The sequence below is a fragment of the Delphinapterus leucas genome, chromosome 20, assembly GCF_059928025.1.
Source record: "Delphinapterus leucas isolate spDelLeu-1000000601 "Yukka" chromosome 20, BTC_Dleu_Yukka2, whole genome shotgun sequence".
Classification (NCBI taxonomy): Eukaryota; Metazoa; Chordata; class Mammalia; order Artiodactyla; family Monodontidae; genus Delphinapterus; species Delphinapterus leucas.
The window spans coordinates 30,328,487-30,346,478 of NC_143148.1; the positions used below are offsets into that span (position 1 = coordinate 30,328,487).

General features: G+C 40.7%; 2 protein-coding genes across 12 annotated transcripts in view; one reads left to right on the forward strand and one right to left on the reverse strand.

Moving 5' to 3' along the window:
- The window catches only part of RPGRIP1L (RPGRIP1 like), a 100,792-nt gene extending 95,690 nt beyond the window's left edge, over positions 1 to 5,102 (reverse strand). The window contains exons 1-2 of the mRNA XM_022555176.2: positions 3,942 to 5,102; positions 1,825 to 1,969 (exon numbers count right to left, since the gene is read on the reverse strand). Of these exons, the coding sequence (XP_022410884.2) occupies positions 1,825 to 1,969; positions 3,942 to 4,080 (284 nt within the window). The 5' untranslated portion in view covers positions 4,081 to 5,102. The remainder of the gene's footprint in view (positions 1 to 1,824; positions 1,970 to 3,941) is intronic.
- Positions 5,103 to 7,067: 1,965 nt separating this feature from the next.
- Positions 7,068 to 17,992, forward strand: part of FTO (FTO alpha-ketoglutarate dependent dioxygenase) — a 406,506-nt gene continuing 395,581 nt past the window's right edge. For 6 of the 11 annotated variants that reach the window (XR_016390973.1, XR_016390974.1, XM_022555117.3 and 3 more), the window contains exon 1: positions 7,069 to 7,240. Coding sequence is in view for 7 of the 11 variants with exons in the window: in XM_022555117.3 (XP_022410825.1) it covers positions 7,196 to 7,240 (45 nt within the window). In the remaining 4 variants the exon portion in view is untranslated. Of the gene's footprint in view, positions 7,241 to 17,992 lie in introns of all 11 variants that reach the window. The other 5 variants (XR_016390975.1, XM_022555119.3, XM_022555118.3 and 2 more) reach the window with 2 other exon arrangements.

A 17,992-nucleotide genomic window follows, 5' to 3' on the forward strand; every position in this document is an offset into this window, starting at 1 on the left:
AAAATAGATAGCTAGTGGGAAGCAGCTGCATAGCATAGGGAGATCAGCTCGGTGCTTTGTGACCACCTAGAGGGGTGGGATAGGGAGGGTGGGAGGGAGATGCAAGAGAGAGGAGATATGGGGATATACGTATATGTATAGCTGATTCACTTTTTTATACAGCAGAAACTAACACACCATTGTAAAGCAATTATACTTCAATAAAGATGTTAAAAAAAAAGTTTGAAGCAAAAAAATAAGATTTAATATGAAAAAGCAGTCATCATCTAGAGAAAAACAAACCACTCCAATTTTTAAGGCAAGAAGAGCACATCCATAGAGAGGCTTAAAATTCCTTCAAAGATATGCAAGTAAACTTTGCCAAGAACGGTAAGATTGCATCTTTTTGTCCAGTAATAGCAATGATTTTCATTTGATTATTTTATATTAATGAAATAAGTGATCAGGTAAAGTTTGAGTACTTCTTTAGAAAGGTGGTTTAGCAAATCTACATTCATACTAAAGTAAGTGATTCTAATTATATCTTAAGGATAAATTTAAAGGTAGTTTATCCATGTACCTAGGTAATGTCAGTGGTGTGAAACTGAGAAGGAAATCAGAGCTTTGGGTCATAGTGGTCATTGGATCACTACACTCAGGGCTGAGTAAAATAAAATTCCTGGAGGTTAAATGGCTTGAACATACCATAGGCGAGTGGCAGAGAGACAAAGAACACATGCACATCACTTGACTCCTAGCCCAGTCCTTTTTCCATTAAACTACATAGCTCATTAAGTTGTTTTCTATTTTCTGGCTAGGACATATTACTAATGAGGTCAAGGCTGTGAATTTAATTCTTTTACTGACCAATTAGGTTTACAAAGGAAAAAAACTGTTCAGTGGTCACAGACTAAATGCCTCATTCAGACAGGGTGACGGCTGTGTTAGTGGTCAGAAAAAGAAACAGGCAAGTGAGTCTTGAAAAAAGCCATCATCACGACTCAAAAACCAACTCAAAGTAAAAGCTCTGCACAAAGCAGGTCAGTGGGTCATTAAAACAAAGTCCACAGAATAGAAACTGACTAGAATCACTCCTTTAGAGGCTAAGTTCCAAGCGGAAGAAAAACCCCCTATCTTCTTTGTTCAATCGTTGTCTCACCTTTCCATTGAACCTAGAACATGAATGTGAATACAGATCTGTTCATGCTCACAAATGAGAATGAACTTTTAATGCCACACATTCGGAAGACAGTCACTGTTACTGAACAAGAAAGAATGAAAGCTATCTACTCTTAAGAAATAATCCCTGCAGAAATTTTTTGCATACAAAAGTGACCCTGTTTCCTCAGAAACAATAGATTCTTTGAAATAAATACAGATTCTAGATTAATCCAAGCAAAGTAAAATATGTTCCAGATAGTGATGTTCTCATTAGTAAACCCCAAATCTTAAAGGAACATGCATCCTAACAAGTTAGAGTAGCTAATTACTTTTTAAAACTTTCATTTTAAAATCAAGACGTTTAGAAAACAGATGTTTTGGCCATTTGCTTATTAAACTATAAATATTAAAGCAAAAGTTATTTAGAGATACGATACACTTATGGCACTCATAGCTATTAGCTCTTTCTTTCAAATGGCAACTTCAGACATAATAAACACTCATAATCTTCTTGGTTTATTATCCTAGTTTGTAAGATTTTCCATTTTTAAAAACTGTACTGATTTATAACCTTCCTTGCTCCAAAAAGGATTCAAGGTGGGGTTTTCAATTAAGTTTATAGAAAAGCATATCCTCCAAACTTTACAGAGTCAGGAAAAAAAGCTAAAAGCTTTTTATCATAACCTTTTAATTTTATCCTCTTGCTTGCGGGCATGCTGTTTAAGTAAAATGTTCTCATCATGCAAACGCAAAAATCTGTCTTCCAGTTCCTCACGACTGATACGTGACACTGCCTGGCGAGACTTCATTGTCCGTGTTGTTGAAGTTTCTGCAAAAATGCCAAGGTAATTAATAGGAGGATTACTTAAAATAGCCTCTAAACACAGTAACTGTCGATATTAACATAATCTCTGATGCACTCATCTCAGGTTTTTTTGTGACCTACAATTAAGACTGCTTTAGAAAATGTTACAGCATTGTTCACACCACTGATAGGAGGTAAGAACAAAAATCTTTGCTGTTAATACTTTATATGCAATATTAAGGATTTGAGCAACAATCGTTTCCACTCAAAAAATGTACTCAAATAACAATGTAAGATGGAACTTACATCAAATAAGAATGAAAGATGCAACTCTGATTCAATAAAGACTTTTCAATTTATATGCTGAATGTTGAAAAAACTAAATAAAAAGTCGGTATCTGTAAGTATTTTTTTCAAAGGTAAGAGTTATAACAATAACAATATGATTAAGATATTTTTCTGAGCTATGGCTTATAGAAAATAAACAATAAAATCTGTAAGACCAAGCAAACAAAAACCTTCACAAATCATTTATAAGCTATCATATATTTTTAAAGAACTTTTACACCTTTTAGCAGGTGTGTATGTATTTTTTTACATATGCTTAAATTTGCTATTTTCCTGTGAAGCTGGTCAATTTTCAACAGTCCTCCAAAAGAAACAAGGAACAAATGGACAAAGATTAAAGCCCTATGAGGCGGTTACTTAGGGCAAGACTTGAACTTAGGGTATCAAATACTAAAAAATAGCCTTGTACACTTAAAATTATTTGTATTTTTAATCCCTGATACTCCATCAAAGATCTAAAGCAAAGCTTATAGGGCTTCCTTGGTGGTGCAGTGGTTGAGAGTCCGCCTGCCGACGCAGGGGACGCGGGTTCGTGCCCCGGTCCAGGAATATCCCACATGCCACAGAGCGGCTGGGCCCGTGAGCCATAGCCGCTGAGCCTGCGCGTCCAGAGCCTGTGCTCCGCAATGGGAGAGGCCACAACAGTGAGAGGCCCGCATACCGCAAAAAAAAAAAAAAGCTTATACATTCTTTTTACTTTTTAAAATTTTTCTTGTTTTTTATCTTTTACTTTTTTTTAAACATCTTTATTGGAGTACAGTTGCTTTACAATGTTGTGTTAGTTTCTGTTGTATAACAAAGTGAATTAGCTATACGTAATACATATATCCCCACATCTCCCATTCTTTTTACTTTTAACAATAAAAGCTGTATAGTCAAATTTATCTTTTTCAATGAACCATATTTTGACCACCTTTCTGTGGTAGTTCAAGGTGGCCACTTGCAGTGTTTTGATTAACAAGTGTATGAAGAAACCTTAGTGGAATATATTTTACATCACAGCCTTCTCAATGACAAATGTTATGGAATGACAGAATGGCTGACACACCGTACACACAAACAAAAACACAGCTCTACACTCTATATTGTTCCTTAAAGCAGTCCTTTTCTTTCTCAGTTTGAAAGTGCTTTTTAGCTCTATAGCAACCACTAAGTGATAAAAGGACAAAGAAAACCACTAACGTGTATTAATTTGATAAAACAAAGTCAATATCACTTGGCTAGCAAACCATTTTGAGATATTCTACTTGAAAGGCAAAAATGTTTAAATATGGCATTTCCTCTCATATAAAATTTAAGCTGAAAGAAACATTTTAATGGCGAATGTGATTTAAACCAGGCAATTTGGTTTGGAGGCTTGGTACTCTCTGTGTCGTTTCTACTGATGTGTGGAATTTTAAGATGATTTATAACAATTCTTTATCAGAACAGAGGGGGATTTTACATTTTCTATGAGCTGCTGATAATTGATGCATGCAGTAAAATACCATATGTTGTTCTAAATTCTCCATCTTCTTGTTTAGTCCAGTCAAGACTATATAGTTACTTAAATGGCTTTGTTTGTACGAATATCAGAAATACTTTAAATTAAAAGTAAAGAAATTACTGATCAAAGTTCATAATGGTAATAAATAACAGCTGGCTGTACCTTGTAACCCTCCCATTCCAAAGAGATTTAGACCTGTATCTTTCACAGGCAGGTCTCCTGCAGTCTCATCAGTTGGACCAGACATTTTGTATCTGTGGAGAAAAGAAAATTCAAATAAAATCTTTCCAAGTTGTAACATTAACTATGCAATGGAATGAACCAAATAAAATGAATAAGGCACTAGAACTTTAATGGACATCTTATTGCCCACATGTGCTGCTTGAAGAAGAGGAAAGCTTCTATTTTAAAAGTAATACTACATTCGGGCTTCCCTGGTGGCACAGTGGTTGACAGTCTGCCTGCCGATGCAGGGGACACGGGTTCGTGCCCCAGTCCGGGAAGATCCCACATGCCGCGGAGCGGCTGGGCCCGTGAGCCATGGCCGCTGTGCCTGCGCATCCGGAGCCTGTGCTCCGCAATGGGAGAGGCCACAACAGTGAGAGGCCCACGTACCACAAAAAAAAAAAAAAAGGTAATACTACATTCAATCATGGAGCCAGTGGTCCTTTCAACAGTATATTTCCTATCGTTTGCTTAGGAAATGAGGTAAGATTATCATTCTTCCTTTTCTCTTCTTCTTTTTCCTCTATCTGAAACAAAAACAAACTCCCCCAAATTTAAGAAATACCTCCTCTCCATCCTCTACCCCCTTCTCTGCTCCCCAAAGAAAGAAGGTATTTGGAAAAAACTCAAGTCAGGAACTTAATTCAAATGGTTGTTTCTCTTACTTACTGGCCGGTCAAGTCACCTAATCTTGCTGAGTTTCAGTTCCTTAATTAAAAAAAAGAAAAAAACAATTCCTATCTCACAGAGTTATTTTAAAGGTAAGTGAGATGGTAAATTAAAGGCATACAGCACATTTGCCTGGGATGTTCATATCACTTGAATATTAATCTTCAGCTTGATGCATAAAGGAGTGGGTAGTTCCAAGTTTTGTGAAAGAGGTTTCATAAATTCAGCAGCTGGGTTTGTTTTTGTAGTGTCCTTTGTTGCCATGAGGCCTAGGTCCCTACCTCCTAGTAAGTCCCAGGGCTTCCTACCTCCACATACATGCTGTCCAGCTAATTCTGGCATTTTTACAGTTTCTATTCTTTACAGAGATGCATCACAGTAACTTAGTTTTAAATGCGGATGTGAGTGGTCCATGCAATGTTTAGTAATGCAAAAAACCAATGAAGATGTCCTAAGGCAGAGGTTCCCAATCTCTAGCACATTGGTCCTAGAATGTAAAGTCTGAGAGAGTAGCAAGCTGATTTGTCTCGTTTACCTCTGTATTCTCAGAGCCTGGCACAGAGCTGGGTGCATAGCTGGCATTCACTAAATAGTTGTTGAATGAATGAATGAATGAATGGAGTCCTTGGAGCTTCAGGGTCTGTGGAGCCAGAGATGGTTTCCAAAATCTTGTATGCATATGTATACATGCATCATCTTTTAGAGAGAAGGTTAATAACTTTTATTATAACTCATCAAAGATTTCGGACCAGTGCATTTTTACTGTGACATAAACAACTAATAGACATATGCCTGGGAGATCATCTACTTCTCTTGGAAACACTGCCACAGGAGAGGTCAATTTAGGAACCAAATTAGCAAGAAGTTTAAACACAGGACACTTGTGAAAATGATAACTTCTCCATGATAGAGCTATGGTGGCTTTTATAGTAACAGTGATGATGATGATGGTGTTAACATTTATTGAATGCTTACCAAAACGTGCCAGGTGCTCTGCTTATGTGAATTAATTAACTATCTCACAACATCCTTGTGAGGTTGTTACTCAAAATGTTTCCTACTTTACAAATGAAGAAACTGATACACAACTTGGGTAACTTGCCCAAGGTCACACATCTAAGAAGCAGTTGTCTGATCCTACTTTTGACTGTCACAGCTGGGAAGCAGGGGACCAGTGTTACTGGCATCTAGAGGCCAGAGATGATGCTAACTATCCTATAACGCACAGGAAGCAAAAAAAAAGAATTATCTGGCCCCAAATGTTAATAGCGTTGAGGTTGAGAGACCTTGCACAGTGCTGCGATGTCTCACCAACACCGTGTCATGCGATCTCTCCTGGCTCACGGCGTGCCACTCACACTGTTCTCTAGGTTCTTCAAATCCATGGTACCCTTGTCTTGCTCGAGGCCTTTGCACTAGCTGGCTCCTCATTCTTTGGAACTCAGCTGAAACATCACTTTTTCAGAGAGGCCTTCCGTGAGCATCCTATGTTAGAATACTCTTCCAATTTCAGCGCTGTTTATTTCTTTTACAGCAATCATCTCGATCTGCAATTATCTAATTTACTGGTTCATTACTACTTCCTCTTCACTAATAGAGTGCAAGCATCTTGAGACCGGTATCAGTCCTGTTCAAAGCTGGTTGGGAACAGTGCCTGGCACAGGGTGGGTGCCAACATTAATGTTTATGGAATGAATAAATGAATACCTGGCACTGAGACTAAAATAGTAAACAAAGTCTCCACCTTCATGGAGTTAAGAGGCTATGGGGTCATCACGATAAACAAATAACTGTAAAAATTAAGCAAACAATAGGTCACTCAAGAGGCTTAGGGTCTCCCAACCAATTCCTAATCCAGGGCAAATAAGCGAACTGTTTGTGTGACCTTCTACTTGAAGAAGGACCTGGAGAAGCACGGCAATTAGCCTCAACGCTGATCAGCTAGGGTTTAGGGCTGGGACAGAAAATTTCAAACCGGTGCTGGGGGTGGGGACAATGGGCGGGCTGCGATTCGGGCCTGTGGAGGTGGAGGTGTCTCGAGCCTGGCTTCTCTTCACGCGATTAGAACTCCAAGGTTTCTCCAGGACGTAGAGCACACCCCAGGACCCCGGCCCGTGCTGCAGGTAGAGCGGCGGCAACCTGCGCCCCATCTATTCCCCGGGAGTACTCACCGCCACTCTCGCCCCGCCGCTAGCTACCGTTGCTATAGCGCCGACGGCGTGTGGTGCGGCCGGCCTAGAGGAGCACGGGAAAAACATGGCCGGCCCCGTTGCCTCCTGGGAAATGTAGTTCTCTTCGGGCCCTAGCACGCCAGCTGTCGGACCTGGGAAATTGTCTTGCTCCCAACCCCGAGGCGCATTCCGGCGTCTCCGCAGTGCATCCTGGGAGTGGTAGTTCCCGCGGCTCCGAGGGAGAATGGCGGCAGGCGGGAGCAGGACGCAGAGAGAACTACATGGAGGAGGCGGGGTGTAGGGCGAGGAAGCTACGCGACTAGCAGTGGCGAAGGCTGCTGTATCGGCAGCATGAAGCGGACCCCGACAGCCGAGGAACGAGAGCGCGAAGCTAAGGTATGTCGGGCTCTCCGGAGTCTGGGATCTTTCGGGCACTTGTAGCTGGGGGCTGGGAACCGGAAGGGCCTGGTTGAAAGGTAAGCGGATCCATGGTCTTAAGCCAAGGGATGACAAGGCCTTGTCAGCAAGGGAGCCAGAGACTTCGGGGGCTCTAAATTCGTGCTGCTCGGGATGCAGGCCTGGTCCTGTTTGACCAGCTCACATGAGAATCAAGACACCATTTCCTTGTCCTGCTTCTGCACCTCATTCCTTGGTTAAATTTGTAGCTACCCATGTGCCTGAGTTTACCGGACTCTCAGGTGCCTGTGATCTTATCAGTTGTGCTTTCTTTTTCGGTAATGGTTTCTGAGGACTGACATCGGTTTAGGTGAAATAATCTGTGCGGTCAGATGTGTGTATTTGGAACAGTTGTCTATGTTGTGTCTTCGGCACAGTGGATATGGATCTTTAACTACAATCCCATTTTCTACTTTTGGGGTTCACCCTGTAGCATTTGCTCTTCCATGAGATTACAATAATAATAGTAATAGAATTTTTCTGTTTTTAGCATTTATTACGTGTCAGGCTCTGCGTTTTCATAATATTTATATTATTTCATATTCTTATCGTAACAGATTGCAAGTTAGATATTATACAGGTGGAGTATCAAAAGTCCTGTTTTACAGATGAAGACTTGAGGCTCAGAAGAATTGAGTGTTTCCCTCATTCCGCAAATCAAGTCCTATTTATTTGTCTAAATATATTGGTAATTGGGTCACTTGTTTCCATCTTCACCACCTTGGACCAAGCTACCATTACCTCTTCAATGGACCGTTCCAATAGTCTCCTTATTGGTCTATATTCACTGTACACCCAAACACTCCTTGCTCCCCTTCTGTCCCGCCTTCCACACAAGAATCTTCTCTACACTGTGGTGTGTGAGCTTTTCAAAATGCAAATCTAGGGCTTCCCTGGTGACGCAGTGGTTGAGAGTCCGCCTGCCAATGCCGGGGACATGGATTCGTGCCCCAATCCGGGAAGATCCCACATGCCGCGGAGCGGCTGGGCCTGTGAGCCATGGCCGCTGAGCCTGCGCGTCCGGAGCCTGTACTCTGCAACGGGAGAGGCCACAACAGTGAGAGGCCCGCGTACTGCAAAAAAAAAAAAAAAAAGCGAATCTAATCATGGCCCTTTCCTTCCTACATCTTCTGCCAACCACCTGTTTAAAAATATTTCATGGAATTCCCTGACAGTCCAGTGGTTAGGAGTAGGCGCTTTCACTGCGGTGGCCTGGGTTCAATCCCTGGTTGGGAATTAAGATCCGGCAAGCCTCCCAGTGCGACCAAAAAAAAAAAAAAGAATCTGTCATGGTTTTCTGTTGCTCTTAGGATAAAGAGGAAACTTCACATGCTCACACTGTTTTGCATGTTGTAGACCCTACTTGCGTCATCCACAGCCTCAGTAGACATGACACCCTCCCTGCTCTCTGCCCATCAGCCACTTTGGCCTTCTTAGAAGTCCCTCTGTCCTGTGCTTTATCTGGTTACAGGGCCTTTATACGTGCTATTTGTTGCTCACTCTGTATCAGGCAATTATTGGATGTGAGAACCATTGGTAAATGAAATAGACACTGTTTGTGCTCTCATAGAATTTAGAGTCCTACAAGTGAACTCACTTTGTCTTAGGGCAATACCTCTATGGAGTTAAAATATAAAATGTGCTCTATTATGACCCGAGCTATAGCCAAGTTTCACCAGAGACCTGAAGTTTCCATGTTTGATTCTGTATGTGATAAAGGCAGTATATAAAGATGGGTACAAAGGGGAAAGATCCTTCTGCATTAGTCTACAGCAATTCCAAGAAACAGATGTCACACAGTGGTATTGTGTGTAATGTCTTTCTTACCTTTTGGGTTTACAATGAAAGTTATTCATTTCTTCTGTAAAGACTTATTTAGCACCTATTATTTGCCAGACACAGGGATTCTGATTTTGGCTAAGATAGAATCCCTGCACAAGGGAGCTTTCATTCTATTGAAACCCTAACTGTTGCCTGTGAGGTAGTTGTTAATGTCATTCACACTTGATGGATGTTGAAATGGAGGCTTGTAGAAGTTATAACTTGCCCAAGGCCACTTGGTTGCTCTGTGAAATGAGGTTTTCTGACTCCAAAGCTTTTTTTTCCATTTTCTGCTTGTAAAACATGTTGAAATGATACAGCAAGTTGTCTGCCTGTTTACTTAAAAAATTTATTTGATCTTTATTTAAAATTTATTTATGAAATATTACTGGTTGGAGCAAAGTATAGGAAATTAAGTTTTAAATCTTAAATATAAAACGATAAAATGTTCATTTACTCATGAATTATCTTCTCTTTTTCTAAAGGAGGCGTTATTTACGTACCGTAATGTGCATCCGTTTAGTGTACAATTTGATGAGTTTTGATGGATAAAAACACCTGTGGAACCACCACCACAGTTGATACAGAGAACATTTTAATCCCTTCTAATAGTTTCTTCTTGCTGGTTTGCAGTCAGTCTCTTCCCTCAACTTGGCTCCCAAGCAACCACTGATAGGTTTTCTCTCACTGTAGATGAAGTTTGTATTTTCTAGAACTTCATATAGGTGGAAGTATACTGTATGTATTCTTGGGTCTGTCTGCTTTCAATCAGCATAATGATTTTTGAGATTGATTCATGTTGTTGCGTGTATCAGTGTCTCATTCCTTTATTTTGCTGATTAATTGTCTACTGTGTGGCTCTGGCACATTTGTTTATTCATTCACGAGTTGCCGAACATTTGGATTGTTTCTGGTTTGGGGCTATTATGAAGAAAGCGGCTATGACCATTCATGTATAAGTCTGCATTTTCATTTCTTTTGGATGAATACCCAGGAGTCCACTTGGTGCGTGCTATGGTAGTTCTATGTTTAACCATATAAGAAACCGCTAAACAATTTTTCAAAGTGATTCTCCCATTTGTATTAGTTTCCCAGGGCAGCTGGCACAGGTTCCCACAAACTTGGTGTCTTAAGACAACAAGAATGTTTTCTCTCACTGTTCTAGAGATATGTCTGAAACCAAGGTGTCGATGGGGCCTCTGAAGGCTCTAGGGGAGAATCCTTCCTGGTCTCTTCCAGCTTCTGGTGACTCTAGGCATTCCTTGGCTTGGGCTGTATAACTTCAATCTCTGCTCTAGTCTTCCATGACTACCTTCTCCGAGTTTCTGTGTCTTAAATCTCTGTCTCTTTTCTCTTATAAGGACACCAGTCATTGCACTGAGGACCTACCCTAAATCCAAGATGATCTTAATTTCATTATCCTCAAGGTCCTTAACTTAATTACATCTGCAAAGACCCTTTTTCCTAATAAGATCACATTGACAGGCACCGGTGGTTAAGACTTGGCCATATCTTTTTGGGGGATGCTATTCAAACCCACTATACCGTTTTACATTTCTGTCAGCTGTCTGTGAGAGTTCTGGTTGCTCCATAGCCTCACCAGTACTTGGTATTGTCCGTCTTTGTCTTTTAAATTTTAGCCCTTCTAGTGGGAGTGTGGTGGTATCTCATTGTGGTTTTAATTTGCATTTCAGTGATGACTAATGAGGGTGAGTATCTCTTTGAAAAGCTTTTTTCCATGTGGTAGTATCAGTACTTTGTTCCTTTTTATTACTGAAAAATGTACTATTCCGGGCTTCCCTGGTGGCGCAGTGGTTGAGAGTCTGCCTGCTGACGTGTGTTCGTGCCCTGGTCTGGGAAGATCCCACATGCCGCGGAGCGGCTGGGCCCGTGAGCCATGGCCGCTGAGCCTGCGTGTCCGGAGCCTGTGCTCTGCAACGGGAGAGGCCACAACAGTAAGAGGCCCGCCTACTGCAAAAAAAAAAAAAAAAAAAAAAAAAAAAGTACTATTCCAGTGTATGAATGTACCACATTTTGTTTAATCCATTCGCCAGTTAATGGATAGTTGGGTTGTTTCCACTATTTGACTATTATGAATAATGCTGCTGTGAACGTTTGTGTTCTACTTTTTATATGTACAAATGTTTTCATTTCTCTTAGGTAGATATCTAGGAGTGGAATTGCTGGGTCATGTGGTAAATCTGTGCTTAACATTTAAAAAAAACTGCTGTACTGTTTGTTACGGTCTGAATGCTTGTGTCCCCCACAAATTTTCTTGTTGAAATTCTGACCCCCCAGGTGATGGTATTAGGAGGTAGGGCCTTTTGGAGGTGATTAGGTGGTTAGGAATGGAATTAGTGTCCTTATAAAAGAGGCCTGAGAGACGTCCCTTGCCCCTTCTGCCATGTGAGGTTACAACATTAAGTTGGGAGTCTACAACCAGAAGAGGGTCTTCACCAGAATCCAGCCATGCTGGCACCCAGATCTTGGACTTCCAGCCTGCAGATGTGAGCAGGAAATTTCAGCTGTTTATAAGCTACCTAGTCTATGGTATTTTGTTACAGCAGCCTGAATGGACTAAGACATTGTTTTACAATGTGGACGCACCATTTGATATTCATGTTTGAGGGTTCCAATTTCTTAACATCCTCATCACTTGTTATCACTATCTTTTTGAAAGTGGGTGTGAAGTGGTATCTCATAGCGGTTTTGCTTTTCATTTCTCTGATGTCTAATGATGCAGAGCTGCTTCTTGTGTGTTGGTTTATCAGGTATATGTCTTCTTTAGTGAGGTGTCTGTTCAGATCTTTTGCTCTTTTTTTTTTTTGGGTTGGGTTATTTGTGTTAATATTAAGTGTCATGAGTTCTTTATATTTTCTGGATATAGGTCCTTTGTCAGCAATATGTATGGTGAATATTGTCTCTCATTCATTTAGTTTACTTAATAGTCTTTACGAGCAGGAGTGTTTAATTTTGATAAAGGTCCAATTTATCGATATTTCTTTTTATGATTCATGCTTTTTGTGTCATATCGATGAAGTCTTTACCTATCCTAAGGTCACAAAGATTACTTGTTTGCTTTTTTCTTTTTGGTTGCGTTGGGTCTTCATTGCCGCGCGCGGGCTTTCTCTAGTTGTGGTGAGCAGGCGAGCAGGGACTACTCTTTGTTGTGGTGTGCAGGCTTCTCATTGCGGTGGCTTCTCTTGTTGCGGAGCATGGGCTCTAGATGTGCGGACTTCAGTAGTTGCAGCATGTGGGCTCAGTAGTTGTGGTGCACAGGCTTAGTTGCTCCACGGCATGTGGGATCTTCCCGGACCAGGGATCAAACCTGTGTCCCCTGCATTGGCAGGCGGGTTCTTAACCACTGTGCCACCAGTGAAGTGCCTCCTGTTTGCTTTTTAAATTAAACTTCTTACCCCTATAATGGGTAATTGCTTTTGGTTTTCCTTTTCTCTTTGAAATAAGTTAGAATATATTTTCTTCTTGTGACTGCTTATGTCATAGACTTTTATACAGTTTCCAAGTCTGGAGGGTGAATAAAAAGGTTGGATTAAATAGTTAGCTTTTTATGATAACATTTATTTAATTTGTGTTAAAACATAAGAGGGTACCAAAGTATATTCATGCATTTTTTTTTTTTTTTTTTTTTTGCGGTACGCGGGCCTCTCACTGTTGTGGCCTCTCCCGTTGCGGAGCACAGGCTCCGGACGCGCAGGCTCAGCGGCCATGGCTCACGGGCCTAGCCGCTCCGCAGCATGTGGGATATTCCTGGACCGGGGCATGAACCTGTGTCCCCTGCATCAGCAGGTGGACTCTCAACCACTGTGCCACCAGGGAAGCCCTTCATGCATTTTTAAAATGAATTTTTTTACAAGGCATGTAGTGGAATAGTCCAGATTAGTATTTGATAGGCTGAGTTAGAACCATGACCTCTAAAATTTTTTTTGCTGTTGGACAGAGAGTTGGCACCCTGTGCCTCAGTTTCTCCAGCCAGAAAATGGAGTCAAGAATAGCTGCTTCTGTGAGTTGCTGTGAGAATCTAGTATGATTAGGTTTGGCCATTGTGCCAGGGACAGAGTAGGTATGGCTTTGATTGAGGGTTGCCCAAAGAACCCTTTGCTGACATAAGGCTGTCCCCATTTTTTTTAGATGATATTATTTTGAAATGATTTAAAATTTATAGAAGAGCTGTAAGAGTAGAACAAAGAGCCCTCACAAACCTATCACCCAGATTCAGAACTTGCTTACATCTTGCTACATTTGCTTTATAGCTCTCTCTCTTTCATATAAATACATGAACTATTATTATTTTTTTATGAACTATTACAGAGTAAATTGGAGACGTCAATCCTCTTTACCCCTAAATACTTCAGCATGTATTTCCTAAGAACAAGGATGCTCTCATATATAAACATAGCCAGTTGTCAATTTCAGAAAAAGTTAACATTGATAAAATACTCTTATTTAATCCAAAATCCATATTTAAATTTTGCTAATTGTCCTAATAATATCTTTTATAGCTTTCTTTTTTTTTCTGGTCCAGGTTTCAATCCAGGGTCATACGTTACCTTTAATTGTCATGTCTCTGGTCTGTTTTAATCTCCTTCAATCTGGTCTCCTTTAATCTCCTTTAAATTGGTTCCTCATCCTTTCTTAGTCTTTTATGACATTGACATTTGTGATGAGTAAGGCGCTGACCTTTGTGATGAGTACAGGCTATTTTGTTTTGTATAATGTCCCAGTATTCTTTTTTTTTTTTTTTTGCCTTGCCGTGCTGCATACGGGGATCTTAGTTCCCTGACGAGGGATTGAACCCGAGCCCCCTGTAGTGGAAGCGCAGTCTTAACCACTGGATGGCCAGGGAAGTTCCCCTGTATTCTTAGTTGTCTGATATTTCCTATGATTAGATTCAGAGTATGCATTTTTGGCATGTATATTTTTAAGGAAACATAGGGACCACTAGAGATCACAGATTTACAACTTACACATTCATCCTGCCTTTGAAGGTGTTTTATTTGGCGCAAATGAACTGTGTTTGAAAGTTGCCAAATTATTTTCCAATGTTTAAAAGTTGAGAGATTACGCATAAAAGTCTGGATGGCTGGCTTTCTTGAAAAACTAGACTATCTGGCAACACTAGGCATGCATTTCATTAACTAGAGCTGAACAGTGGCTGCCCCTTTAGATGAGAATGTACTTTCCATTCTGCCACGCTCCAGCATTGCCCATTTAGTCACAGTGGAGTGGTTTAGAGTGTGAGGCTTTAGAGGCAGATCCCGGAATAGAATCCTGCTCCGTCATTTGCTTTAAGCAACTTAACTTCTCTATACCTCTGTTTCCTCATCTGTAAAACTGTGGTGGTATTTATGATTTTGATGAGGGTGAACTGAGATATAGGTAAAGCACCTAGAACACTGTGGTGTTGTTATCACCGTCATCTCATTGTCATCATCATTACCACCTGTCTAATCCCAGTAGATATTTAGCCTATATTCAGGCCATTCATTCTGTGAACTTATAGTATATGAGTGTCTAATCGGGCAGGTTTTCTCTACTGGGGTCACACTAACTTCTTACCCATTCGTCCCAAATGGTACTAGTGATGTACCACCCTTGGAATAATGGAGAACATAGTCAAACTATTTTCTGTGTTCCTTGGTTCAGTTGAGGAACCCGGTTAAAAGTGCCAAGTAGGGTACTCAGCACTGGGGACACATGGGTAAATATGGCAGATTTGGTCCCATGGGACTGGCTGCCTTACCGTGGAAGATAGATAATTAAGCAAGTACCAGCAGTAGAGTGGTGCGTTTTACCATGGGAATGGGACATGGTAGCAGGGAGGATCTACTGTGGTATGGGGGTCATGGAATTTCTTCCTCAGGAAGATCTATTTAACATGGTCTAGGGGTCATGGAATTCCTTCCTAAGATCTCTTTAAGGATGTTTCCTTACAAGAGGCCCAGGACTCCTTTAGAGGTTGTTCAGAAATATTAGAACTGTTCTTTAGTTCTGGAATGAAAAGATGTGGATGTTGAATTCCAAGCTAGTGTCAAAGGTTCTTATGCTGGCTTGGGTGAGATCATCATTTTTTAAATTATTGAGAATAGAAACAGTTTAAATTTATTACTGAGAGGGTTATATACTTAATGGGAGCATAATAATGTTGTTTGAGAAATGTACATTTTAACTTTGCAGTGGAGAAAACCTGGCAGTCACTACCTCAGCCAGGTGATCAAGGTCAACATCATCAGTGGCAACAAGTCATGTTGATGACATGACCCCTTGATCTGTTTAATTAATAATAAAGTGATTAAAATGGTAAAAAAATGTATATTTTTATTAGTGAAGGAATATAGCCAGAATAGATAAGCCTGCTGTTTCAAATAAAAATCCTTTAAAAAGTCTTCCATTTTTAGTGATAATTGTCTTAATATCATTTAACAAGGTAAACCTTAAGTTATAAGGTATAATGAGTTATAATAACTTAATAAAAGGAAGTTTGTTATTTATGTATGTACCCACTGGGTTTTTTTTTTTTTCTTTGCGGTACGCGGGCCTCTCACCGCTGTGGCCCCTCCCGTTGCGGAGCACAGGCTCGGTTCGCGCAGGCTCAGCGGCCATGGCTCACGGGCCCAGCTGCTCCGCGGCATGCGAGATCCTCCCGGACCAGGGCACGAACCCGTGTACCCTGCATCGGCAGGCGGACCCTCAACCACTGCGCCACCAGGGAAGCCCTGGGGTTTTTTTTTTTTTTTTTAACCTCAATTTATTTTATTTTTGCAGTTTGGCACTTTAGTGAAGTTCTGAGAAGGTTCTTTTGGCCCCTACCTTCCTCATGGGCCATGCTGGATTATTTCACCAGTTTATCTGATGGTAATTTAGGAAACTAAATGTAGGACATTTTTGGTGGTGGACCAATGACCAAGGAACTTAAGAAATTGAAACTTCGCCTGACAAATTCTACTGTGTGTTTTTTCCCCCAAATCCATCTTTATCTTTGCTTGATCTTTCTTCCAGAGTATGGGTCAGCCTTTAATCATCATTTAATAGGTAGAAGAAAGGTTAGTTTTATTTGCTCATAGTTTTGAAACCACTTAAAATACCCTCCTTGAGTAGTTAAACCATTGAGTCACAGTGAGTTCTTATTACTTTCTATTATTTCCAGGTCTTTTTCTTTCTTTTCTTTTTTTTTTAATTCAACTGTAATTGATTTACAAGGTTGTGAGGGTTACAGGTGTATACAGGTCTGTTTTTTAACATTCTTAATCTTAGTGTTGGTTTTGAAAACTAAATCTTGTCATTGGAAAAAAAGTCTTAATACACTTTCAACAATCATTAACTTCTCTGAAGACAGTGCATTGGTGCCTGATTCATCCTTCGATCTTTCCAGTGTACCTGGTAGAGGGTCTTGCACATAAAGGAAATGTATAAGTATCTTTTTTTGTTGTTTTGCGGTACGCGGGCCTCTCACTGTCGTGGCGTCTCCCGTTGCGCAGCACAGGCTCCGGACGCGCAGGCTCAGCGGCCATGGCTCACGGGCCCAGCCACTCTGCGGCATGTGAGATCCTCCCGGACCAGGGCACGAACCCCTGCATCGGCAGGCGGACTCCCAACAACTGCGCCACCAGGGAAGCCCCTAAAGTTATTTTTAAAGTGTGACTTTCTAACATCTCGAAGAAAAGAACTTTACAGTTGAGATGGTACTTTTGGAGCCTCAAAAAAAAGGCACAGTTTGGAGAAGATGAATTTAGAGTTCTGCTAACCTCATTCACTTATTAACCTTTGGTTACAAACTGATTTTGGATTATCTTACAAAATTGTCTTGCTAGCTGATTTTCTAGTGTAAGCTGGGAAGAATCTGGGGGACTGTTGGGTTGGGTCAGGACATGTTCAGGAGATTAAGATGTACATTGCTAGGAACTTGTCTCCAAACATTTGCCCTTGGCATTGTGTTTCTCTGCAAGACCAGCATGTGTTTGAAAGCTGAACCTTGAGCATAGGTTTGAAAGCCTATATAGGCTTGTATTTTTGTTTATGCTACAAGCATCTGTCCTGTTGCCATGCCCATCATGTATTTGCCCTGTAGTTTGGGAGAGGACCTGCCTGTGAAGTGACGTGCCTTCCTTTATGTTAAAGAACCACTCTGTGGATAAGGGTCTAGGTTGAGACCTTTACATCTGGTAGAAACCACATAGAAAACTCAGTTTGAAGGGCCAAATTATGTTGCATCCGGTCTGAGGAGGAGATTTTGTTGCCAGTGCGTGAGTGTTTTCATAACTGTTTGTGATCAGAAAATTCAGAGCTCTGATTTCTGCATTAGCCCTAAGTCTGCCCTTTGTCACCTTCATTTAGCGACTGGATCATTCAAGGCTGAGCCTCAAGGGCCAGCATATCTCCAGTAATAATATAAAATGGGCTGATGTGGCAGCCTTAACTCACTCTGCTGAATTGGGCATGATTAAAGTCTCAAGGCTGCATTAATATGGATTTTCTCTTTCCATGTACAGCAGTCCTTTATCTCACTGTTTCCCAGTTTGCCATTTTTTGAAAACAGAGATGGAAAATTTTGCTGATGATATATTTTTTTCTGTCAGCACGAATGTTCTGCTTTTCTTTTTCTTCTTTTTTCTTCTTTTTTTTTTTTTTTGCTTGAAAATAGCACCAGGCAATGAATGCAGACATTACAGTTTCCGTGGGCTCCAGCCTGTTGTCATGTCAATCTTGTTATTTAGGTAAATAGCGTGCCATTTTTTGCCGACTCAGCAGCCAATATGCTGCGAGCAATTTTTGTTTCAGTCACATGATTGGCTGGGAACACTATAAATGATACAAATAATTGGGAAATCATAGTCATTGTTCTCATAAAACCTG